The sequence below is a fragment of the Balaenoptera musculus genome, chromosome 8 (genome assembly GCF_009873245.2).
Source record: "Balaenoptera musculus isolate JJ_BM4_2016_0621 chromosome 8, mBalMus1.pri.v3, whole genome shotgun sequence".
NCBI classification, from domain to species: domain Eukaryota; kingdom Metazoa; phylum Chordata; class Mammalia; order Artiodactyla; family Balaenopteridae; genus Balaenoptera; species Balaenoptera musculus.
In genome coordinates, this window is record NC_045792.1 from 56,885,304 (window position 1) to 56,912,755 (window position 27,452).

The 27,452-nt window shown below is 36.8% G+C and overlaps 1 protein-coding gene across 2 annotated transcripts in view; it reads right to left on the reverse strand.

The window, feature by feature from the left end:
* PPME1 (protein phosphatase methylesterase 1) overlaps positions 1–27,452 on the reverse strand; it is a 77,717-nt gene that overhangs the window by 21,054 nt on the left and 29,211 nt on the right. Inside the window, exons 2-8 of one of the 2 annotated variants that reach the window (XM_036861447.1) lie at positions 25,267–25,319; positions 21,773–21,866; positions 20,960–21,052; positions 11,102–11,159; positions 10,601–10,652; positions 4,266–4,420; positions 3,286–3,376 (exon numbers count right to left, since the gene is read on the reverse strand). In XM_036861447.1, the coding sequence (XP_036717342.1) occupies positions 3,286–3,376; positions 4,266–4,420; positions 10,601–10,652; positions 11,102–11,159; positions 20,960–21,052; positions 21,773–21,866; positions 25,267–25,319 (596 nt within the window). The remainder of the gene's footprint in view (positions 1–3,285; positions 3,377–4,265; positions 4,421–10,600; positions 10,653–11,101; positions 11,160–20,959; positions 21,053–21,772; positions 21,867–25,266; positions 25,320–27,452) is intronic. The other variant, XM_036861446.1, reaches the window with a different exon arrangement.

A 27,452-nucleotide genomic window follows, 5' to 3' on the forward strand; every position in this document is an offset into this window, starting at 1 on the left:
TTATGTTGTTATTTTTTTCTCTAGTGAATACTATAAAACATCCTTTAAAAACATCCTCTAGGGGACTTCCCTGGTGGTCCAGTGGCTAACACTGCGCTCCCAATGCAGGGGGCCCGGGTTCCATCCCTGGTCAGGAACTAGGTCCCACATGCCACAACTGAGAGTTTGTATGCCGCAGCTAAAGATCCCGGCACAGGTAGCTAGCTAGCTAAATGAATGAATGAATTTTAATGAATGAATGAATATTTTTAAAAAATGATCCACATCAAAAAATAAATAAAAATAAAAACCTTCTCTAGCCTTTTAAAAACATTTTCAACCCCATATTCACTTCTAGATACTACCCCATTTCTCTGCTCTCCTATACAACAAAACTTCTCAAAAAAGTTATCTTACATGCTTTCTCCACTTTGTCACCTCCCATTCCTTTCCTCAACCAATATCCCCAACTTATATCAGGTTTTTATCTCCTACTTTCTGAGATTTCCTTTGTCAAGGTCACCTCCATCATGCCAATCCTAATGGTCATTTCTTAGTCTTTACCTTACTTGATCTCTCAGCAGCATTTGACCTAGATCCCCTCTCCTTCTTTCTATAAACACTTGCTATGCTGCTCTCTTGCTTTCCTTCTATCTCACCAACTGTGTCTTTTCAGTTTCTTTTGTTGGATCTTCCTTTCCTTCCCAAGCTCTCAATATTGTAGAGTAACCCAAGGCTCAGTTCTTGGATCTTTTTCTATCAACTAGGTAACTGCATTCAATATTTTGGCTTTAAATGTTATCTATGTGATGATGATTCTCCAATTTATCTCTAGCTCAACCTCTTCTAACTAGTGTACACAAGTGCCTATTTAACATTTTCACTTAGATGTATAATAAGCATTTCAGCTTATCCAAACAAAAATCCTGATACCCTGCCCCTTGCCTGCTCTCAAATCTGCTGTTCTTTGTCTCTACCATTCACCAATTGCTTAGGCTAAAAACCTAGAAGTCATCCTTGAATACTGCATCTCCCCCAACCCCCTCTCCCAACACACTATCCATAAGGTAGTTCTGTCAGCTCTACCTTCAAAATACATTCCAAATATGACCACATAACTTCCTCTGCTGCCATCATAGTCTATGATTACCATCGTTACTCTTTTCTATAACTATGATTATTTCCTAACCAATTTCTCACTTTTGTCATCACCCCTACTCCCCACTCCTTCCCCTATTCTGTTTTCCTCAGAACAGCCAGGTGGTGGAACCAAGATGAAATCCATATGTGACCTCAAAGCCCAGGCTCTTTTTTTTTTTTTTTTAACTTTTTATTTTAATTTGGGGTATAGTTGATTAACAATGTTGTGTTAGTTTCAGGTGTACAGCAAAGTGATTCAGCTATACATACACCTGTATCTATTCTTTTTCAAATTTCAAAGCCCAGGCTCTTAATGACTACACCCTACTGCCTCTCATTTGGATGACCAAGAGGGCAAAAGCAGAAATTCACTTTGCTTTAAATCTTTACTGAATTTAAATAGATTGGTCTTGTATTTCAACACCTTTTTTTTTTTCAAAAGAAAATTATCTAGAATAACCAAAATGGCCATGAGTCATAAACTTGATTCAGATATCCAGCAGACACAAAACAAAATTACCAAAAACTTCACTGTATTCTTTCTGATTCTTAGGCTCAGAAAGTATCTAGAAATCAGTGGCTCTCATAGAACCCAGAATATTTTAACATTCAACAAATGGAATGCCTATTCTACCCTACATCTGGCACTAGAATCAAGACTCTATCTCCCCTTAACAAAAGGTTCATCATGACCCCTGGGCTGGTTTGGGTGCCTGTCTTCTGTACCTTCTTCATTGTATTGTGTTTATGCATTTACTTGTATGTATGTTCCCAGTTTTCTGATGATAGGAACTAAGCCTGATTCATCCCCAGTTCTTAGATCAGGCACTGACACATCTTAGGTACTAAAAAAAAAAAATGTTTACTGAATAAATTTTAAGTTATTTGGAATAATTTTCTCACTAGTTGTTACTGGGGAAGCAGGCAGAGTGCCCAAGGTTCATGCTGAGCTGGCAGCAGCCGCATTCTCAGTGTGGCTGCTCAAGATGGAGAGATTTTTGGTGCTTCCAAGAGTACATCTTGCATCACAGTAGTGAACAGGGGAGGCAAAAGCAACCATATCAAACACAAATATCATTCTGGCAAGCCATATTTGGCATGAGATCCTCTGTCCTAGGAGGAATCCCTAGGATATATTTACCAGGTCCTTAATTTCCACTTGATATCTCTGACTCAGTAAATAGATACGTTCTGCCTGCTAAAGCAGCCAGCAGTATGCTATATGCTATATGAAAGTACAAAAGAAATAGAGAATAGCTTCTGACCTTATGATGCAGGAAGGGCATTAAGACAGAAATGAAAATTAACAATATAAGCATATCCCTTAAAGGAGGATTAGAAGACTTAAGGGGTAAACAGTACAATATAATACAGACTTAAAGGTCTTTAGCAATTTTGCTGAAGGAGGGACCTGGGTGGTTTGTAGGAGTTATAGGAAGGGTTCTGGAGAGGGGACTAGAAATGGATTTTGAGGGATAGGTAGGAAGACAGGACACTGAAGATATTTTATCCCAAGACTGATATCCTTGGGGGAGGGACAGTGCTTTACTCATCTTTGAATCATTACCTTTAGCACAAAGTGTTCAATAAATATAAACACATTTAATAAATATTCAAATAATTGATTGAATTAGTGTATAATTAATGACTGAACAGCCTTTACTTAAGTGGAAGCCATAGCCAATTCTGTCAGTAATTTTTATGAGAACCATTTAGCCAAAGGGTTTTTATTTATGCAAAAACCAAATAAAAACTGAAATGGGAACCCACAACCATCTGTTTCTCCATCTTCTCTGGAACACAGAAAGTGAATCTAGAACCATGGAGCATCAGAGATGGAAAAGGCCTTAGAATCTCATTTAGTCCAAACTCCCACCTTGGAGATGGGAACAGCTAGACAGCAGATGATCCATAATTATTAAGAGTCTAGGAGGTACTATAGTGTATTGGAAAAAGGATGGGTTTTAGAGAACTGAGCCAAGTCTGAAACATTTAAAATATATTTTAAAAAATCTGCTCCTTATGTAAATGTTTCCATACATGATACTACAATAAAGCTAAGGAATGGGAACTAAAATATTCCTTTCAACTTGGTGCTTGAGCTGATGAAAAAGGAAAGCTACAATCTAACATTTAAAATATAGACGATATAGATTTGTGGGTTACCTCCATTCAACGGCATTCTCCAGAGACTTGAAGGTTTTAGGACGACCACGTAAGAAATTCTGCATGCTATTAAGTGCATCCATGGCTGTACCTAGATGTTAAACAAAAAAATTTAACCACAGCACTTAAGATATTCTGAGCATTTATACTTAATGAGTCAACTGTATACATCTCCCCTCAATGACAGCAGAATTAAGTGGCACTTGGGGGGAAAAAAAGAAGCAGTTTAAGAAAATTCAGAAGACTGATGTGATAGCCAGCTTCCAAGACGGGCTTCAATGGTTTTTGCCTCCTGGTATTCAACAGTCCCTCCACACTGAATAGGGCTGGCTGACTTATATGAGCAATAGTGTGACTTCTGATGCTGGGTCATAGAAGACATGGCAGTTTCTTTTTAGATGTTAAATAAAATTATGGGGCATACCTACAACTGAAATATTATGCAGCCATAAAAGATGTTTATGAAGAGTTTTTGATGACATGTAAAATTATTACATAATGTGGGGTGTGGGCAAAATGGGTGAAGGTGTGAAAAGTACGAACGTCCAGTTATAAAATAAATAAGTCCTAGGGATGTAACATACAGCATGGTGACTATAGTTAATACTGTACTGCATATTTGAAAGTTGCTAAGAGAATAGATCTTAAAAGTTCTCATCACAAGAAAAAAAATATGTAAGTACGTGTGGCGATAGATGTTAACCAGACATATTGTGGTGATCATTTCACAATATATACATATATCAAATCATTATTTTGTACATCTGAAACTAATGCAAAGTTATATGTCAATTGTATCCCAATAAAAAAATACTGGGAATGCCTCTGCCACAAAATAACATTAAAAAAAAGATATAAAAGACAGAGGAACATACTTCGAGATGAGAGAAGTCAATAATAAAAACAAGGTAACAATAATCTACCATGGATGTCTCTGGTAAGTCAAAGATTTTGATTTGCTCAGCACTAAAAAAACTTACCTTCCACAACATCGATCATGCACAGACCCAAGAGGCTTGGCACCAGGTTGGATGATGCTGTGTGGACTGCAATAGCACCACCCATGCTATGTCCAATGAGCATAATTGGAGGAGGAAGGTCCCCATACATGGCTTCAACCACATTGCCAACATCTCTGCAAAGAGAAGGAAAAAAAGCATGGAATGTACTCTGACAACACTGTAAAGATAGTTTTCTTTCCTAACTCTCTCCTTTGATCTGTAACTAACAGTCCTAGGACTGTAAAGGTCTACTGGACCATCTTGCAAATGTACCTATGTAAACCTCCTAACACCCCCCGTGCAGGGTAGCCTCACAGCTAGCTCTTCTGATAAATGGAAGTTTAAGGACTAAGAACCAAAATGTTCTAATTTTCCTTTACATCACACCTTCACTATTCCACACATTTAGTACAATTACATAAACATATACCTTTATTTTAAACCTAAGCTTGAAACTCTGGACAAATCATTTAACTGCTCTATGCCTCAGTTTCCCCATCCGTAAAACAGGAAAACAATTTTAAGCATTATAATGTAGTGAAGTTTGACATCACAAGATGAATTGCGGCCCCAGTTTATTTTTTACTATGTGGACTTGGATTAGCTACTTAATCTCTCAGATGAAGTTTCAACATCTATAAAATGAAGATAAGAATATCAGTTACTATTCTGGATTGCTCTGAGGATTAACTGAGACACTGAATGTAAAACTACTTTGAAAAGAGTAAAGTGCTATTCAAACGTTAACTATTATTTACAATTTGTTATGTAAAGTTGTTTGAAGTATGAACACAAATTTAGTGTTCTGAGAAACTAGAAAGATGTTCAGAGCTAATTTTTATTGGCTTCTGTTCCAGTCTTTACGAGTGGATCTATTTAACAAAGTCAAACCTCAAAGCTTTGAAAATGAGAAGTAAAGCAGGAACTTTGGTTTTTATTTGCATACGGGCCTTCTATGCTATAGCAATAGGTAAGTAAGGTGTGTTTCTAGAGACCACTGCCTCTACTGTCTTCTTTTGTGAGTGGGTGAGTCAGTCAACTTCAAAAGACAGTTTTGTCTTGCTGAGTGTCACTACATATCTCAGGCACTCACACAATGTTAGCCAAATACAGCAGTTGTGAATGTAGGGACACAGCCATTCAGATATGGTCTCCACAGTATTCAGAATGGCAAAGGTAAATGTTATTAATTATTTATGAAGGAATTAATCTTAAAAATCTCATACAACAATTACAGATGTGAATAGGGTAGTGTTAGCATCTGCAGACAATCTAAATGGGAGATAAAGCCATGCAATTTTATAAGCGAAAACAAATAATAGTTTAATATTCCTTTGGAGTTAAATTTAAGGCTAAAATTTTTGGTTCATAACAGAAATAATGAGTAAAATAAAAGGATGCTATGAAAGATTATCTAGTCAGTAACTGAATGTACCACAATTTTGGTAGATGACTTCTAGGGGGATTCTATCATATTTATTAATCCTAGCTCATTTCCTGAGAAGCAGTATAGCATATCACAGACATAACAGAAAAAGGAGTATCAGAGTAACTCAAATCTTGGCTCTTCCACTTTCAGTGGAGTTGCATTTTATGTAGGGTTTAGGTTCTGAAGTTGATGTCAAAAGCAAAAGTCATGCTGTCAGTGCTACTTGAAAACCCCTCTAATTGCCCATTAAGATGTCCATTTTGAGATTTTTGTTTCACAGAATGATTGAACTCAGAAACAATATAAATGTTTTATTGCTTCAACTATTTCAGCAAGAATCCAACTTGTTGGCTTTTCTGATTCTTAGTAATTATCTTCATCTATTATAGAAGTTTTAATCATTTATTTTCTTTATAACTTTTTGTGTGAGTTAGCAACTTATTGTCTCTTAGCTCTCATTCACCCTTTATTTCATGTTCTGCAAAACTGGATGAGGCCTTTAAATAGTTTTCCTTTGCCAGCCAGCAAGACGTTAAGCTATGCCAACAGAGGGCAAAGGATACTGCAGAAAAAGAGGGTTTTGTTCCTGGTTTGCACTGACTCCACAAGCTCCTGTAGTTTGTCTAGCACCCAAGACCTGAAGCACACACAGCTTCCCCAGGGCCCAGGTCCTGAAACACAGGAGGCGTCTCCTAGCACTCCAGCCTTCCATCCCCAATGTTCCTTTCTCTCCTCTAGCTTTTTTTTTTTTGTAGTAGGACTCACTTATCCATTTATTAAGTCACTGTCTGTTGAGTTTCTACACAGGCCAGGTACTGTGGCAGGTCTGGGGGTACAGTAGTAAAAAGGGCCGACAAGTCCCCTTCTTCATGGAGCTTACATTTGCAGGGAGGGAAAGTGAGCAAAGAGGTACTGAAAATCCAAGTATAAACTGGGATAAAACTATGAAGGAGGGGTATAGGGAGCTGTTCGAACCTAATGGGAGGTTCATCTTTGTTTTTGTTTTTTTTAACATCTTTTTTTTTTTTCTAACGTTTAGCAAAATGTCTTTTTTTTTTTTAACATCTTTCTTGGAGTATAATTGCTTTACAATGTTGTGTTAGTTTCTGCTGTATAACAAAGTGAATCAGCTATACATATGCACATATCCCCATATCTCCCCCCTCTTGGGTCTCGCTCCCATCCTCCCTATCCCACCCCTCTCGGTGGTCACAAAGTACCGAGCTGATCTCCCTGTGCTATGTGGCTGCTTCCCACTAGCTATCTATTTTACATTTGGTAGTGTATATATGTCCATGCCACTGTCTCACTTCGTCCCAGCTTACCCTCCCCACTCCCTGTGTCCTCAAGTCCATTCTCTATGTCTGCGTCTTTATTTCGGTCCTACCCCTAGGTTCTTCAGAACCATTTTTTTTTTTGAGATTCCATATATATGTGTTAGCATATGGTATTTATTTTTCTCTTTCTGACTTACTTCACTCTGTATGACAGACTCTAGGTCCATCCACCTCACTACCAATAGTTCAATTTCATTTCTTTTTATGGCTGAGTAATATTCCATTGTATATATGTGGCACATCTTCTTTATCCATTCATCTGTCGATGGACACTTAGGTTGCTTCCATGTCCTGGCTGTTGTAAACAGTGCTGCAGTGAACACTGTGGTACATGTCTCTTTTTGAATTATGGTTTTCTCAGGGTATATGCCCAGTAGTGGGATTGCTGGGTCATATGGTAGTTCTATCTTTAGTTTTTTTAAGAAACTTCCATACTGTTCTCCATAGTGGCTGTATCAATTTACATTCCCACCAACAATGTAAGAGGGTTCCCTTTTCTCCACACCCTCTCCAGCATTTATTGTTTGTAGATTTTTTGATGATGGCCATTCTGACTGGTGTGAGGTGATACCTCATTGTAGTTTTGATTTGCATTTCTCTAATGATTAGTGATATTGAGCATCCTTTCATGTGTTTGTTGGTCCCTTCTAGCTTCATTGAAGTATACTTGGTATATTAAAAATGGTGCATAATTGGGACTTCCCTGGTGGCAAAGTGGTTAAGAATCCTCCTGCCAATGCAGGGGACACGGGTTCAAGCCCTGGGCCGGGAAGACCCCACATGCCGCGGAGCAACTAAGCCCGTGCACCACAACTACTGAAGCCCGTGTGCCTAGAGCCCGTGCTCCACAACAAGAGAAGCCACCGCAATAAGAAGCCCGTGCACTACAACGAAGAGTAGCCCCCGCTCACTAGAGAAAGCCCACGTGCAGCAACAAAGACCCAACACAGCCCAAAATTAAATAAGTAAATAAATTTATTTTAAAAACGGTGCATAATTAATATATACAATTTGGTAAGTTTGGGTATATATATACACTCCTGTCACCATAACCACGATCAAGGAAATAAACACATCCGTCACCTCCAAAAGAGTCCTTGCATTTCTTTTGTGTTTGTGTGGGGGGGGGGGCGTGTTTGTATGCATGGTAAAAACACTTAACATGAGATCTACCCTCTTAACAAACTTTTAAGTACACAGTATCTTATCGTTAACTATAGGCATTATGGGGACGTCCCGGTGGTGCAGTGGTTAAGAATCCGCCTGCCAATGCAGGGGACATGGGATTGAGCCCTGGTCCAGGAAGATCCCACATGCCGCAGAGCAGCTAAGCCCGTGCGCCACAACTACTGAGCTTGCGCTCTAGAGCCTGCAAGCCACAGCTACTGAGCCCGTGCGCCACAACTACTGAAGTCCATGCACCTAGAGCCAGCTCTGCAACAAGAGAAGCCACCACAATGAGAAGCACTCGCACCACAACGAAGAGTAGCCCCCGCTCACTGCAACTAGAGAAAGCAGCAACGAAGACCCAAAGCAGCCAAAAATAAATAAATTAAAAAAAAAAAAAAAACTGTAGGCATTATGTTGTACAGCAGATCTCTGGAACACCCCCAATATTTTTGTTGCAAAGTGCCACTGGTGAGATACCTCCCTGTGAACAGCTTCTCCTGCACCCTAAAGGGCAGATTTCTGACAAGTTCTGCCATGTAACATAGTATCCAAGTGACTTCTCTGCCTTCAGTAAGCCACCATTGTGCCCTCTCCAACAAGGTCTGGATCTCAACCTCTTCCACTCAGGTTCCATCTCAGTCTGAGGGGAAATATGAAGTGGCTGCTTCTTACATCTGCTATTCCTAGTCTTCTCTGTTTTTCAAGTTTTTTTCCAGCTTTCTGAGATATAACTGATAAGTAAAATTGTAATATATTTAAAGTATACAGTGTGATGATTTGACATACGTATACACTGTGACATGATTCCCACAATCAAGTTAATTAACCCTGTATTCTTTACTTCTTACTAGCCAATTCCTCATTACTCCAATCCCGTGTTACAGTTAACAAATCTTTATATTAAACTTTCCTTGCTTAAATTACTGTGTGGTTTCTCTCTCCTGATTGTCCCAGACTGATACATTATTAGGCAATGTTTCCTTAAGGTCATCAATTAATTCTTTAATTTCTTCTTGAATATCAGTCAAGCCATCATCACCCTTGTCTGGCTGCCTGGCCACTGAGATGATGTATTTCACTTTTTTGTCAACAGTCAAGAAATGCTTTAAAAATTATTCACAAATCTTTCTATAGGTATCACTAACAAGCTTGATTATTTTTGGGCTTTATTGTTCTCACATTACAAAGGAACAATTGAGGGAGCAGATTCTTGGCTCTCTTTTCATGGCTTCTCAGGCACATGTTTATTGAGTGGAATGGTCCTCCCACAGTGTTGTTTCTCTCTCTCTGCCAAGCACTATGGTTGAATGATCACAATTCTGGTCTATTAACTGTGTGACCTCATGCAGTTATTCACCCCATCCGAGCCAGTTTTCTCATTGGTAAAAAAAGTGATAATATTTACACTACAGACTCATTAAAATAATTAATTTATTCTTAACAAATGTTTAATTTACACTTAATGAAGCACATAAATAGCACCTACTATACAATACATAAATAACACGTACTATAACAATACAATTATGGTCATATGACTGGGTTCTGAAGGAAAAATAGTTTACTCATGGATTAAAGTTGCTAAAGTAAAAAGGGACAAGATATTTTTGGTGCCAAAAATACACTTGAGAGAGCATGCATTAAGCACATGAGAGAGTACGTATTAAAAGCAGGGTAGTTGGAAAAATCCTGTTTACAATATAGAATAGTGGTCTCCAAACACCAGTCATGGGACTGGCTGCATCAGATTCCTTTATAGAAATTTACCGAAATCTAAATGCCCAGACCCACTGGTAGAAGCACTAATTCAATAGGTCTGGGGTAGGGCCAAATCATCTGTACTTTAATCACTTCTCAGATGATTCTGATGAGTGGCCAGGTGTGAGAGCCACTGCATGTGCTATACTCATCTTTTACTTTGAGGCCCAGGGTATAATCAGTTATTCTTTAATACCCTGTTTTTGTCTTACTATAACGCTTGACAAAGAATGTGGGCAGGATATCTTAAGAACATCTTACAGAGCCTTTTGTATACAACTACTTTTCAAGCATGTGTCCCCAATAGATATTCAGATTTTATTCAACTCTGTCAACAGAAGAAAACTCTTCAAAAGCCAACACAAACTAAACTGTGCCTTGAAGAATTTTCAAGTGCTTTAAGTGATGACCATCACATTGAATATACCAAGGAAGATGGAGGTTTCTTTCAATATTAAATAGTAAAGAAACACCAGATATAGAGGAAAGAGAAAAGAAGTAAAATTTTCTCTGTGTTACTTGTTGTTCAACAATCTCACCAGGAGAGCAATAAGGATATACTATTATTTATAATAGTAATGGAAGCCAGGTGATTGTATAAACAGTATTAGATTACTTACTTTGCCATGGTTTCTGCAGACAGGTCTTCAGAATTCTTGACTTTTGTTTCACCTAAAAAGAAAATATTTTAAAAATAAAATTCCCATGAAGATAAATCATAAAAGCAAGAGTACTTGCTTTCAAAAAATCTCACCTTGGGATAATGAAATTGGAATTTTATAATGGTATATGATGGGCATAGCAAGGATTTTCTGTTACAGACATATCTTTATAGTCGGCCATCTGAAGAAGGATAATGACAGTAGCAAAGATTTTTCCACATTCCTCATACATCACCAGCATCAGAATTTGGTTACGTTAGTGGACATTTTCTTAGCTAAACAACAATATATATATATGTGTGTGTATAAAAATATTTATGAAAACTGAAAGCTAGGACTTCCCTCCAAATGCACAAATGGAACAGCCCAGGATACAATGAAATCTGTAATATTTAACACTATTCAAAGGGCTTGGCAAATATATCATTGAATCAGTGACTAATCAAGAACTTCACTCACCATGACCTCGAAGATCCAACGCCACAATCCTACATTGAACCCTACTAATGATTGCTGCCTAGGAGGAAGAGGAAAAGGAAAAGTATTCAGATACATCTGGGTTAGCAAACCTTTCCCCATTACCAATAACTTTGTCGGATGAACTGCCATCAGAATTCAAGGATCTCAAGAGAATCAAGAGACTTTCCACTTTAAAGCAAAATTTTAAAAATAATGATTCTCTGCTTTTTGTGTGCATATTCTGGTTATATCCCAACTTCAAAATATGGCTTTCTCCACCTAAATCCCTCTTTAAAACTTAACTCTTCCTAGCTTTTCATAAAACAGAATAAGCACCTTTATACAATGACCCTCTGAGCTCTGCTATTACTTACGATTTTCATCCATACTCACTGGTTATCTTTTCCCTAATCTGGAAGGGAAATTCTCTAGATAAGGACCATGAGTCAGTTTATATCTAGGCTCAGGATATCACACAAATGTGACACTCAGATCATGAAATAACCTTGAAAGCAGCACAAGTCATGAAATCTACCAAAGATTCACTTAAGCCAGAGAAGGAGTACACATAAGTTTGTACCACTTAAACAAAAATATATTGAAAAAGAAATCATAATATCATGAGGAAGTATAATTTCAGAGGTTTAAACAAACCTGAAATAATTGAGGATCTTCTTCCTCAAATGAACTAGCTTCTTTGACAATAATATATCACAATTAGTGTTAGTAAATGTCATCAACACTCTTTTAACTTTTAAGAATAAGATAGGAAAACTAGGCTAACTCTTACATTTTATGAATGAGGAAACTGAAGTCAAGAGAAAGGAAATTATTTGCTCAGGGTCATGCAACTAGTAGCAAAAATAAGACCAGAATCAAGGTAAGTTACTAACATAACAGTCAATGTATACCATGAAACAAATCAGAGCTCTTAAATCACATTTTCCCCTCATTTTATTTTTAACTGATTAAACATATTTTGAATATATTCACATTATAAAAATGTTGAACATCTAGAAAATTAATGAGAGGAGAAAAAACTCCTCTGATTTGCCATCCGTATGTCATCTCTTTGGATATTTCCTATGATCATTTTCCCCAGCTCTGTCAAAATATTATTGATTTATAACATATGTAAGTTTAAGGTGTTCAATGGGATAATTTGATATATGTGTATATGCAAAATGGTTACCACAATAATCTCCATCCCCTCACATAATTACCATTTGTGTGTGTGTGTGTGTGTGGACACAACATTTAAGATCTACTCTCTTAACAACTTTCAAGTATTAATACTGTATAATTAATTACAGTCACCATCCTGTACATTAGATCCCCAGAACTAATTCATCTTATAGCTGGGCGTTTGTACCCTTTCACCGACATCTCCCCATTTCCCCCACCTCCCAGCCCTTGACAACCACCATTCTAATCTCTATTTCATGAATTCAGCGTTTTTAGATTCCACATATACATTTTAGATTCCACAATAACATTATTTGTCTTTCTCTGTCTTATTTCACCTAGCATAATGCCCTCAAGGTCCATGTTATTGCAAAAGGCAGGATTCCCTTTTTCATGGCTGAATATTCCAGTGTGTGTGTGTATGTGTGTGTGTGACATTTTCTTTATCCATTCATCCACTGATTGATGCTTAGGTTGTTTCCATGTTGTGGTTATTGCAAATGACACTGCCGTGAACATGGAGGTGCAGGTATCTCTTCAAGATCATTTTTTCATTTCCTGCGGATATACAGAAGTGGAATTGCTGGATCTTATGGGAGTTTTATTTTTAATTTTTTGAAGAAACTCCATACTGTTTTCCATAGTTTGGCTATACCAATTTACATTCCCATCAACAGTGCAGAAGGGTTCCTTTTTCTCTACAGGCTCATCAACACTTCTTTCTTGCCTTTTTAATAGCCATATTAATAGGTGTGAGGTGATATCTCATTGTGGTTTTGATTTGCATTTTCCTGATGATTAGTGATAGTGACCATCTTTTCATGCACCTGGTGGCCATTTGTATGTCTTCTTTGGAAAAATGTCTATTCAAGTCTTGTGTCCACTTTTAAATTGGATTGGTTTTTTTTGCTATTGAATTGTATGAGTCCCTTATATATTTTGGATATTAATCCCTTATCAGATAAATGGTTTGCAAATATTTTCTCCCATTCTGTAGGCTGCATTTTTATTTTGCTGACTTTTTCTTTTTTCTTTCTTTTTTTTTTCTGTGCAGAAGCTTTTTAGTTTGATGTAGTCCCAACTTGTTTATTACTGCTTTTGTTGCTTGCACTTTTGGTGCCATATCCAAAAATCACTGCCACAGGGCTTTCTCCTTGTTTTCTTCCAGTAGTTTTATAGGTTCAGGTCTTACATTTAAGTCTTTAATCCATTTCAAGGTAATTTTTGTGAGTGACGTAAGATAGGGGTCTAATTTCATTCTTCTGCATGGAGTTATTCAGTTTTCCCAACACCATTTATCTTAGAGATTATCTTTTCCTCATTGAGTCTTCTTGGATCCCTTGTCAATTATTAGTTGATTGTATATGTGTGGGTTTATTCCTGAGGTTTCAATTCTGTTCCATTGGCCTATGTTTCTATTTTCATGCCAGTACAATATTATTTTGACTACTATAACTTTGTAATAAAGTTTGAAATCAGGAATTGTGTTGTCTCTAGCTTTGTTCTTTCTCAGGATTGCTTTGGCTACCTGGGGTCTTTTGTTGTTCCACAGAAATGTTAGGATTGTTTTTTCTATTTCTGTGAAAAATGTCATTGGAATTTTGAAAGGGATTGCATTGAATCTGTAGATGGTTTTGGGTAGTACAGACATTTTAACAATATTAATTCTCATGATCCATGAACATGGGCTATCTTTCTATTTGTTTGTGTCTTCTTCAATTTCTTTCATCAATGTCTTATAATTTTCAATGTACAGATCTTTCCCCTCCTTGGTTAAATTTATTCCTAAGCATTTTATTTTTTGATGCTATTGTAAATGGGATTGTTTTCTTTATTTCTTTTCCAGATAATTCATTGTTAGTGTATTTAATCATATTTTAAAAATCACCTAGAAAATCAAGTCTGTTTCTACTTCCATTACTCTAACTAATGAATATCTTTAAAGAGAACAAAGGACTAAAATTCTAATATACTTTGCTATTTGCTCCTGAAAGCTAATTTACGGGAGTTATTTAATGCATTATGGTGGTACTAAAGCTTTTAATGCCAAAAACAAATCTGTATTTTGGAAATAAAATTAAGTGGCAAAGATAGTGTCAAATTTGCCTGATTGCTCTACATTTTAAAAAAAAAGGTGAAACTAGGTCCAGAAAACAGCAACAAAATATTCAATTGAAGGCAGTAAATGTCAATTCCAATTTTAACTTGAAAGCAAGAATTCACAATCTTATGTGCCTGTCAGAAAACACTGACAATAATACTAAAAACAGATTTTTCACTCACTTATTTAACAAATCTAAAGTACATCTGCTAAAAGTCTGGCACCAACTGAGTAATGGGGTTACAGTATGAAAAAGACAGTCAATGTTCCTGCTCCCATGACGTTTACATTCTAGTTTGGTGGAGGAAGACTAGTAATCAATAAATGAGCAAAGTAAATTCAGAAAGTAATAAATTTTATAGAAAATTGTGAGAGCATGTCTATGGTGGGTAGCCACTCTAGATCTCGCTTCAAATAGTACAACTTTGCCACTTCTGGAATGGTTGAGTAAAAAGCAGCTATTTAAGAACTAGACTTATCCAACCATTTTCTCAATAGAAGTTGCAGTGTTAGCAGTAACAGTAGCACGTAATTTTTATTAAATCTTACTACGTATCAGGCACCAATCTAATCGCTTCAAATGAATTATCTAACTTTCTCCTCACAACTCTTTTATTTAGATACAATTTTCATCATGTTACAAGTGAGAACATTTTACAGAGAGGTTTGGTAACTTGCCCAGGGTCAAACAGCTAATAAGTGGTGAGGCCAAAATTAAAATCCAAACAGCCTGATTCCATGTGGTTCACAACCCTGGCTGCATAACAGAATCACATAAGGAGCTTCAGGAAATACTGCTCCCCAGGTACTAACCCACCAGAAATTCTGATTTAAGTGATCTGGGTAGGGGTCCAGGATATCAACGCATTTTAGAGTTCCCCAAGTGATTCTAATTTACAAAGTTTAGCCTAGCTCTAGACTAGAGAACAAGAGTCAAGACTGGAAGTTAGATCTGGGTATTCTGTATCACTTTATTATCTCACTAAATTATCTCCCTGAGAAGTAGGCTGGGAAAATATTAGCCCAAATTTTGTTGCTGACAAAACAGGTTCTGAGAGGTACTGGTGAAGGTGTGGAGAAATAGGTAGCCTTACAAACACATAAAATCCTCAAACTTTATAATGTTGGCTAATCTGATAAGTGAAAAGTGGTATTCTTTTATTTTAGTTTATATTTTACTCATTAATAGTAAGGTAGAGATATGGGGATATATGTATATGTATAACTGATTCACTTTGTTATACAGCAGAAACTAACACACCATAGTAAAGCAATTATACTCCAATAAAAACGTTAAAAAAAATAGTAAGGTAGACCCATTTTTATAAGTTTATCAGTTATTTATATTTCCTCTTCTGTGAACTGCCACTTCATATCTCTTGCTCATTTTTCTACTGGATTATCTTTTTCTTACTGCTTTTTGGGAGGGTTTTTTTTTTTTTAATGTTTATTTATTTGGCTGTGTGGGGTCTTCGTTGTGGCGCGCAGGCTCTTCATTGCGACGCACGGGCTTCTCTCTAGTTGTGGCGCGCAGGCTCTAGAGAGCGCGGGCTCAGGAGTTGCAGCGTGCGGGCTCTCTAGTTGTGGCACACGGGCTCCAGAGCATGTGGGCACAGTAGTTGCAGCGTGTGGGCTCCAGAGCACGTGGGCTCGCGGGCTCTCTAGTTGTGGCATGGGAGCTCTAGAGCGCACAGGCTTAGTTGCCCCACAGCATGTGGGATCTTAGTTCCCCGACCAGGGATCAAACCCATGTCCCCTGCATTGGAAGGCGGATTCTTAACCACTGGACCACCAGGGAAGTCCCGGGAGTTTTTTTTAATATAATGAAACTGTTAACCCTTTGTCTGTTATTCATATTGCACATATTTCAAATACTTTTTACCTAGCACATAGCTTGTGTTTTAATTTTAAGATATCTTGTCTAGGAGTTTTTCATTTTGGTAAAGTTGAATTTATCAGCCTTTCTTTTATGGCTTTTTCTTCTTCTGGATGCTCCAAGGTCATATATGAATGTTCTTACAGTTTGTTTTTTAAATTCAGTAGTTTAATCCATTTGGGTTTTTTTATATTAACTTATTTTTTTAACATGGGCCTATTTCTTGATTCTTTCTGCCAATAACCATACTATTGATAGAGTTTTAGAATATGTTCTGATATATGAGAGGGCAAGTCCCTTCCCTCTTGCTCTTTTTCAAAATTATCTCAGCAATCACTGGGCATTTATTCTGTGTGAATTTTAGAGTCTCATGAAAAATCCCATTGAGATTTAGGGGAGTTAGTCAGATTCATAGAGGAACATGATTTATTTCTCTATTCAGGTTTTCCTTTATATTCTTCTGTATTATTTCCTCCATAAATGTCTTATAAGTTTAAAAAAAGACTTATTCCCAGTTATTTTAAGTTTTGTCACTTTTATGGATAGAATTCCTCTTATATTTCCAAATCTAGTAAGTGCTAATATTTAGGAGAAGTAGATTTTTTTATATTTACTTTGTAAACTATGGCTTCGCTAGTAGTTTGCCAGTTGATTTTCTTTGGTTTTCTAGAGAGACAGTATTTACAAGTAATGACAGTCCTCACTCTTTTCAAAACTTTAAAACTCATTTTTCCTTCTTGTTTTATTGTTTGGCTAGAAGCTGCAGTATACTGTTGAAAATAGCACCCCTATCTTGTCTCTGACTTTAAAAGTGTCTGTTTTACCACTAGGTATAGTTATGTAATTTTCTGGTATATAAACTTAATAAAGTTAAGAAAGTTTTTCATCTATTCCTAATTGCCAAGAGTTTTCAACATACTGGGTGTTGTACTTGATCAAGTCCTTTTTTCGTATCAAATGAGGCGAAAGATTAATTACACTGACAGATTTTCTAATGCTGGACCATTCTCACATTCCTGGGATAAAACGTAGTTGGTCAATGTATTACTATTTTACTACACTACTGGAGTCGATCTGCTGTTATTTTATTTAGGATTTTGCATCTATTTTATAACCGAAATTGGCTCACAGTTTTCTTGCAGTCATTGCCTGGTTTTGGTATTAGACTGATGCTACCTTCACAAATGAATTGGGTAACTTAAAACAGTACTACTCTAAGTAGTATTTTTACGTGGTGAAAAATTTTAATTAAACTTTCTCCTTTGGAGAAGAAACTAACATTCCATAAGATATCAAATATTTAGAATTAAGTAATAAAAGAGACAGCCTTTTAACTAGTCTCGCTGTCTCCATTTGTGTCTCCTGCCCAACCCATCATCTATACTAGCATCCTGATTATTCTAAAGCTCTTCAATGACTTCCCATTGCCTAAAACAGTGACACTCAATTACACAAGTAGGTAGATGTGTATCATAATGCTCAGTTTCCCAGAACTTTACAATCTGGGTGTGTCTGCAATTGTTTCAAGCAAATCAGACTTTCCATACCCCTTCTCTAATTCTGACATGCCTAAAATACGTTTATGGACAGGAGAAGTTTTGTGTTAAAAAATAGCTCCCTCTACTATTACCCTGAACTAAAGGATAGGGGTGCAATTCCCTAGCCAGGCATACAAGGCCCTCCCATAATTTTGTTCCTGTGATCTCTCTAGTCACATCTTTCCCTGCTCCCTACCCTTATACTTTATACTCGAGCTACTTATAACTTCCAAAACATACTTCACTGTTACACTCTTCACTGCCTTTGTACTCATCTCTCCTGGAAATGCCTCTCTACTAATCTAACTTCTATTCAGTCTTTAAAGCCCAGATGTCCCTTCTCTTATGAAACTTTCTTTAATCTCCCCTCTCAACCATCATCAGAGTTAATAATTCCCTCCTCTGTTACTTTTGTATCTTGTACAGATGCTATAAACTCATCTAACAACTGAGTGCTTTTTTAAAAAAATATTTATTTATTTGGCTGCGTCGGGTCTTAGTTGTGGCGCGCTGGCTCCAGAGTGTGTGGGCTTAGTTGCCCTGTGGCATGTGGGATGTTAGTTCCCTGACCAGGGATCTAACCTGCATCCCCTGCATTGGAAGGCGGATTCTTAACCACTGGACCACCAGGGCAGTCCTGACAACTGAGTGCTTGAGTCAAGCACTTTATCAAGAACCTCATATCTTTTGTTCATTCTCATAACCACTCTATTAACTAGGTAGTATTATATCCATTTTACAAATTAAGAAACTAAAGCATGATAGATTAAGTTGTGTTGAGATTCAAATCCCAGTCTGTCTGAGATAAAAGCTTCTTAAAATTTTTGCTGTATTATCTATATATATGTGTTATCTCCATTTTTCCTATTTTCCCCATTAGACTTAAAACATCATATAAAAACAAGAGGATACATTTAATTCTCCAATGTATCTATAGCACCTAGCATAATGCCTGGCACAAAGTAGCGGTTTAAGTATTTGCTGATTGGCTGATCTTATTAAAGAGTGAACTCTCATTTCTCTGTCCTTAGTAACCCAGCACAAAACCTGAAATACAGAATACATTCATAAATATTTGCTAACATGAATTGAATTAACTGGGAAAAGAAACAGAAATCAGCAGATACTACAGATTCAATTCTTGGCTTCAATCAGTTCATACTTGGTTGGTCCCAGGTCCTTCAGAGGTACCAAAACTGAAAAGGACTGAAGGCTGATTTTCACTACTTTTTTTATTTTTATTTTTTTTATTTTTTTAATGCTATTCTTGTCTGCTTACATTCTTTTTATGTATGTATGTATGTATGTATGTATGTATGGCTGTGTTGGGTCTTCGTTTCTGTGCGAGGGCTTTCTCTAGTTGTGGCAAGCGGGGGCCACTCTTCATAGCGGTGCGGGGGCCACTCTTCATCGCGGTGCGCGGGCCTCTCACTATCGTGGCCTCTCGTTGCCGAGCACAGGCTCCAGACGCACAGGCTCAGTAATTGTGGCTCACGGGCCGAGTTGCTCCGCGGCATGTGGGATCTTCCCAGACCAGGGCTCGAACCCGCGTCCCCTGCATTGGCAGGCAGATTCTCAACCACTGCGCCACCAGGGAAGCCCTTTCACTACTTTTTAAATGTTTACTATTGATACTATAGTTGCTACATTAGGAACAGGCACATGTTGCTGTTACTTGTTCACTCAAAAAACATTCCTTGAGTATACAATATGTTCCCAGAATAAATAAACCCTGGTCTTTGCCTCCAAAAAAACCCACAATCTAGTTGAGGGATGTAAATGACTAAAGCCATGCTACTAAGGACTTGAAATGTGGCTAGTCCAAACTGATATGTGTTATAAGTATAAAATACACACTGGATTTCAAAGACAGTATAAAAAATAATGTGAAATATCTCAACAGTAATTTTTATATTGATTATCTGTTGAAATTATAATATTTGGGGTACAATGAGTAAAATAAAATATATATTAAAAATTATTTCACATGTTTCTTTTTACCTATTTAATGTCCCTACTAGGAAATTTAAAATTACATGTGTGGCTCACATTATATTTCTACCGGATAACACAGGTCTACAGACATGAAAGAGTCTAGCACTTACGGGCAAATCATACAGCTACATTCCACAGTAAGAGAAAGGAAGTAGCAAACAAGACAAGGGCCAAATCATTCAATAATTTAATAATGGTTAAGTAAGTGCCTATGTGTCAAGAACTGTTTCAGGAATTTGGGAAACAAAAGAAGTAAGACATTATCCCTGTTCTCAAGGAATTCATGGTCTAATAGAAGACACGAGAAGGCACCTTTCTACTTAATTCCAATAATCCTGCTTCCAAGAACGAAATGATATATTCAGGGCCCTCCTCAACTCCACAGCTATCTGGCTCCAGGTATATAGTGCTGCATTCCCACTTGCTCCCACTTTCTGTCCTTCAGACTCACTAGTGGTAAGTAGAAGACATATGTATATCTGCTTGATACATACAAGAAGAGATGACAATTTCATTTTAGATAGGAATGTTGCCAGTATCTTCCTCAACAGTATCTCCCCTTATATATGGGCTACCTTACCCCAGAGTCAAGAATATTGGGAAGATCTACAACTGGCAGTATTCACATAGACACATATTCTGTACTCTAGACCAGGGTATCATCAACCAAATATTACTTCCTAGTAGCTCACTAGTACCATTAAAATATAAACATTTTTTAAAAAAGAAGGAACACTTTCCAAATATATATGGGACATTTCGATGTGTTAAGTACTACAGCAGGCTCTATTAGGGAGACAAAGGACAGACATTATCGAAAGCACCCAAATAGACTGTCTGCTTATCCATTACTTAAATCACTGAGACACAGTCCCCCACTTTGGAGAATTCCATCCCCTTCATCCCAGTGCAATATATATAGAACATTTTATAAACTGAAGAATTCTTGTGCTAAAGCTCACTCCAGTTAAAATCTTCTAGTTTAAAGAACACATGATTTTGGCCTACGATGATAAATGTTTGAAATGGACTTACATCCCTAACCATCTTATATGAAGCTAAGTGAGTGAGCACAGAAGAAAGTTAGGCTAGTCAAATACATCCCCAAGTAAATGATGATTGTGCTAACTAACATTAACTTCCACTATCAACTGCTTACTTACCGTGAACACAGCCCAAGAAAGGGCAGAATGGCCTCCTCCATGCAGAAGAAGTAGGACTGGACCCTCTGAGCCACTCTTGTAAACTCGAAAAGTGTATGAATAGTTAAAGATAACATATCTAAGCTTTTGCTCATTGAAGTTTTTGATTACTTAGTCATAATGACTGGATCAGAAAACTCAGTCAGCACCAAGCTATAAGCAAAGCTGCAGACTTCCAAATCTAAGAGGCACTCAAGCAGAAGTTTCTGAGACACCAAACCTGTTTTTGAGGCATGGAGCCAATATGACCACGTTTTTTTTCCCACTTTTTTTTTTAATTTTTTTTTTTTTTATTTTGACCGTACCACACGGCTTGTGGGATCTTAGTTCCCTGACCAGGGACTGAACCCAGGCCCTCTGCAGTGAAAGTGCTGAGTCCTAACCACTGGACCACCAGGGAATGCCCATGACCACTTTTTCAATGGGAAAAAAAAACTATTCCCTTTGCCCTAATGAGGACACAGTCCCTGGTTTCTAGACGCTAAACCGGTTCAACTCACTTGACTCATGAAACCTTCCCCTCAAAACCTGGGCCCTCAAAAGATATATCAGTTTTAAGAATTTAATTCTTAATCCCTTCCCCATGCATGAGACAATTATAGCCAAATAAGATATTGGCACAGTCTTACAAGAAATATTCCATGTTGTACAAGGAACAGGTAGAGAACGAAAATGAAATAAATAGCAGGAATAAAGAACATTTTAGAAACTACACAAATCTTCTTAGACAACATTATAAGCCTACTAAAGAATAAGCCATTTTACAAAGGATATATCCTTGCCAGTTTCATTCTCTACTTCTACATCTTCCATGGACTCAAAGTACTGACTCCACGGAACAGGAGAAAAGTCCCGCTTTCTTCCAGGGCTGAGGGAAAAAAAAGAGAGAGATTTCAAGTAAAAAATAGTTATGCATGAAAAGGTAAAATCTTCATCAACAAATATTAAATGTAAATCTGAAATGAAAATAGCAAGATATTTTCTCGTAAATATATGAAGAGTTTTCATACACAAAGTATTACATTAAACTGTTTTAAAAAGCTCAAATATGTATAAAATTTTAGGATTTTAGGAAATTCATTAGTATGTTTTAGTCACAAATATATTGTGTGTATATACACACAACAAAACCTGCTAGTTCTCTCACCTTGTTGTTGGCTATAGGCTCATTCCTATCCTCTCAATCCACTTTAATATTGTTCCTGCTACAATAATTTCTGGTCACTATTGCTTCTTCATACCGTTAATCCTTCACATTTTTTCATGCTTCTTTGTCATTTCCCAACCAATCAATATACAAGCTTCATAGAAGGCAAACTGTCCATATCAATACCTTGAATTTCTGGGCATTTATCTGAAGAGAAGCTCACACAGAAGTGAAATGACTTATCTATTCAATGTAGCATGTAATACATGTAATAGCATGTAATTTCTCAATGCTTGTAATAGAGAAAAATTGGAAATAACCTAAATATCAACAGGTGACTAATTAAAATAAATTTTGGTACACAGAGAAATAATATTTCGTTGTAAAAAGAAGGAAGCGATTATATATTGATAAAATTCCTTATTTATGGATAAGATACACTGTTAAGTAAACAAAGGAACAAACATGATGCACATACTACCATTTGAGTAAAAACGAGAAATATGCATAAATGTAATTGCTTATATATATTTAGAATATCTCTGGACGAATACTGATATAACACTGATGGTAACCTGGGAGGGGAACTGTGACTGGGAGGTGAGAGGGACAATTTTCATTGTACATCCCTTTCTATCTTTTGATCTTTGAACCATGTATTATTTTAAATTATTATTTAAATTATTGTTATTTTAAATTATTACATTAAATTATTTTGAAACAAAACAAAAATAATCGATAAATATCTGTTTACAACCTATGTCTTCAACCTTGGATGGAACACAAAAAAGAAACCCTGAGTCTTCCTCTATTTCCACACAGATTCTTTCCAGTAATGTAGGAAATTTAGAATTCCATCAGCAGCAAAACATTAACTCCTGCCTGACAACTTCTTGTATATGCTATGGGACCGAATTGAGACTATGTACAAAGCATAATACAAAGCTACTTTTAAAAACTTAAGTTAAGGGGCTTCCCTGGTGGCGCAATGGTTGAGAATCCGCCTGCCAGTGCAGGGAACACGGGTTCGATCCCTGGTCTGGGAAGATCCCACATGCCGCGGAGCAACTAAGCTCGTGCGCCACAACTACTGAGCCTGTGCTCTAGAGCCCGTGAGCTACAACTACTGAGCCCACATGCTGCAACTACTGAAGCCCACGCGCCTAGAGCCCGTGCTCTGCAGCAAGAGAAGCCACTGCAATGAGAAGCCCGTGCACTGCAATGAAGAGTAGCCCCCGCTTGCCACAATTAGAGAAAGCCCGCGTGCAGCAACACAGACCCAACACAGACAAAATAAATAAATAAAATAAATTAATTTAAAAAAAAAAACAACTTAAGTTAATACAAAAGCACTCTAGGTTGACTATAATACTGGAAAGAATTACAGTGGGGCAGCTGGGCAGTAAGGAATGTATTCTCTCAACAGTCAAGTATTTATTGAATATCTACCTTCTACTAGGCATTGAAACAGGTCAGTAGGTCTCAATCCATGTAACAATAAAATCACCTGGGGAGCTTTTAAAAATACTGATGTTTGGATCTCACCTCTAGAAATTGATTTAAATGGTCTGGGATGTGGCCTAGGTACTGATAATTTTCAAAGCTCCCCAAGTTGAGAGAGAGGTGCTAGAAATACAAAGGTAGAGTATATGATTTGGAATGAGAGAGGAGTTCAAATTCCTCACAGTTCATACCATTTCCCTATAATTCCTAACACTTGCGGTATGGACTTGGGCAAATTCAAATTATCTAAATTCTTTCTGCCTTGGATTATAATGACTAAGTAAAATAAGATATCCTTTAAAATAATCTAATACATCTGGCATTTGGTAGTTGCTCAGTAAATGGGTAAACCTATCTTCTGATAGAAAAACTCCCTCTGTGGAAGTAAACTACTTTAGCCTAGACCTATTTTTTGGTTTGCTGGTTGTACTTGAATTCCTACTGCAAAACTAAAAGCAGACCTATTTTTTTTTTTTCAGTCAGTTATTTATTTATTTTTATTGAAGTATAGTTGATTTACAATATTAGTTTCAGGTGTACAGCATAATGATTCAGCATTTTTGCAGATTATACTTCATTATAAGTTATTACAAAATAATGGCCATAATTTCCTGTGCTATACAATATATCCTTGTTGCTTATTTATTTTATACACAGTAGTTTGTATCTGTTAATCCCATACCCCTAATTTGTCCCTCCCCCTTCCTGCTCCCCTTTGGTAACCACTAGTTTGTTTTCTATATCTGTGAGTCTGTTTCTATTTTGCATATACATTCGTCTGTATTATTTTTTAGATTCCATATATAAGTGATACCATACAGTATTTGTCTTTGTCTGACATTTCACTAAGCATAATATTCTCTAGGTTCATCCACATTGCTACAAATGGCAGAATTTCATTCTAAAAGCAGAACTCTTAATTCTACTTATGTCACTCACAAACTCATCTATGCATATACTAAAATCTGAGTACATATAACAATCATAACATAGCATGCCAAACCTATTATAATAGATTCTAAGAATCCATGCATGAAATTTTGATGTTTAGAGCTAGGATATCGTCGTAATAGTACCTAACATTTACTGTACGCAACAGTGAGTCACTGTGCCAATTTACAGGCATGATTCTATTTAATTCTGACAAAACTTTGAGTTGTTTTTATCCCCATTTCTCAGATTAAAAAACAGATTTAGAGATACAAAGCAACTTGCCAAAGGTTCTACAACTACTAAGTGGCAGTGACAGGACTCAAATCCAGTTCCATCACTCTTCAAAGTCTCTGTTCTTTACTCCAATGCTACATTAATTCTCAGATTTTTTTTGTCTCTCCCTCTCTCATTTATACTTCTGAAAAGTAATAAGGCTTTATGTAGGGCATATTATCAGAGGTCTCCTTTTCAGAGTCTAAATATGACTGACTTTGCCAAGGCCACAGAAACTTTCCAAGTTGGCCAGGCACTAGTTAAAGAAAAATTACTTCCTACCATCAGCAATCATTCCTAGGAAAACAGCCTCCACTTCCAATCTTCATTTAAAAAAAAAATTTTCAGGGACTACCCAACTTATACAACATATGAGTAATTCCCATTTAGTTACAAAGCCAATAATCTGTACCTCAAAATGTTGCTCCTACTCCCACGGAGATTTTTCTGGCATACTCTTAGCATCTGCATTTGAACACATAATTGTTTATACACTCCATGACTTCAGGAAATTTTGCACAAGGTTAGATAAGAAGTAGAATATCTTTATATTCTAGTCAGAAAGAATACTCTGTATTTTAGAGATGAAGTTTTGGTTCTTTTAAAAAATAGTTTCTTATTCTTTTATGCCTAGCTACTTTATGGTCATTACAGCCTGTGTAGGCTCTTTTTAGTTATAATTTTTTATTTTATTATTTACTTATTTATTTAGCCGCACCACGTGGCTTGCAGGATCTTAGTTCCCAACAAAGGGTTGAACCCAGGCCACGGCAGTGAAAGCGTTAAGTCCTAACCACTGGACCACCAGGGAATTCCCTACTTATAATTGTTTTAAATGAATTAATTACTGACTTTTTTCTCCATGGAGTCATAATGAAAGAATTCTGAAATAAGAAAAGAACTTTCAAAAGCATAACAAGATTAAGTTATACTTTAAAAATAAGGATTTATTCACCAAGAACCTATTATATGTATCAGGCTTGTGACTGAGGTGGGGTGGTAGGAGATGCTGGGATTACCATAAAACTAGTGAGACAATGCCTCTGCTCTCAAGAAGCTAATATCAAATACCTAAATATCTAACATAATGTACAGATAAATACTTTAAATAGCCTAAGAGGTACAGCTACAGTGCTGTGAATGTTCAGAGGGAATAAAGATTACTTTCAGCTTGGGAAATAGAGACCTCAAAGAAAAAATAATATTTAAGCTATGCATTAAAGGACAAATAGAATTTGGACTGATGATGGAAGCAGGGAAATAGGGAGGGGTAAGGCAGACATTTCAGGGAGAGAGAAGGGCACAAATAAGGAGCCGGTATGATGCCTGTCATGGGGATACTATTAAAAAACAAAGTAAAAAAATAAATGCAATAAGGTGGGAATAAGTATAGCAGTTTTGAAAACTAAGAGCTGATACAAGTAAAAGCAGATAGTGGAGAAAGAATAATAAAGTACAAAATATACGCTCTTTTTCTGTTATTTGTGTGTTAGGGTCCCAAAGGCCGGATAGGGTTTGAATGGTATTGTAGAAAATGAGGAGCCAATAAAATGCACAGATTAAAGTATTTCAGAAAGATCAATGTGGTGAGAGGTACAAGATGGACTTGATTCTGGAAAAAAATATGTTGCAATAACCTGGGTAGGAAAAGATGGGAGTATAGACTGACAATGGAATTTAAAAGGAGGAAAACACAGAAAGAACTTTCAAAAAGACAATCAACAAATCTCAGGAATGTTCAAGATCTGGAAGATGACTGACAGTAGAATCAAAGTCAGTTCTAAAGTTCTGAACTAACAGATGAATTATTAAGTCCAACAATTTATAAATAAAAATCTACTTTGGGGGACTTTGTGGTGACACAGTGGTTAAGACTCAGTGCTCCCAATGCAGGGGGCCCAGGTTCGATCCCTGGTCAGGGAACTAGACCCCACATGCATGCTGCAAGTGAGAGTTCACATGCCACAACTAAGGAGCCCGCATGCCGCAACTAACGAGCCTGCTGGCCGCAACTAAGACACAGCACAACCAAATAAATAAATAAAAATAAGAAAAAAAATTTAAAAAAAAATCTACTTTGGGAGGTAAATGTATACAAAATTTTTGATGTCAGAAAAAAGTTTATTTCAAACCTAACAAAATAAATGTATCATTTCCTCCCATCTCCTGCTACCAGAGGAAGGAGTTCGGCAGCCAAGGAACAAAACAGTACTATAAGAGACACACAGGAAATATGGCTTCTACCTAAACCACATGAATCAAGTGTGTTTATGGACCCTTTGCTATTCTCATAGACCCTGTTCGGAATCTGATGACCAATGAGCCCTCACTCTAGAAAAAAATGCATACACATATATTTCGTATACAATTCCCTAGCTTCAAGAAACCCATCTATGAATCTCAAATTAAGAACCCTTGGCCTAACATGAAAAGATGCTCATCATCGCTAATATTAGAGAAAAGCAAATTAAAACTACAATGAGGTACCACCTCACACCAGTGAGAATAGCCATCATTAAAAAGTCTACAAATAATAAATGTTGGAGAGGGTGTGGAGAAAGGGAACCCTCTTACACTGTTGCTGGGAATGTAAACTGG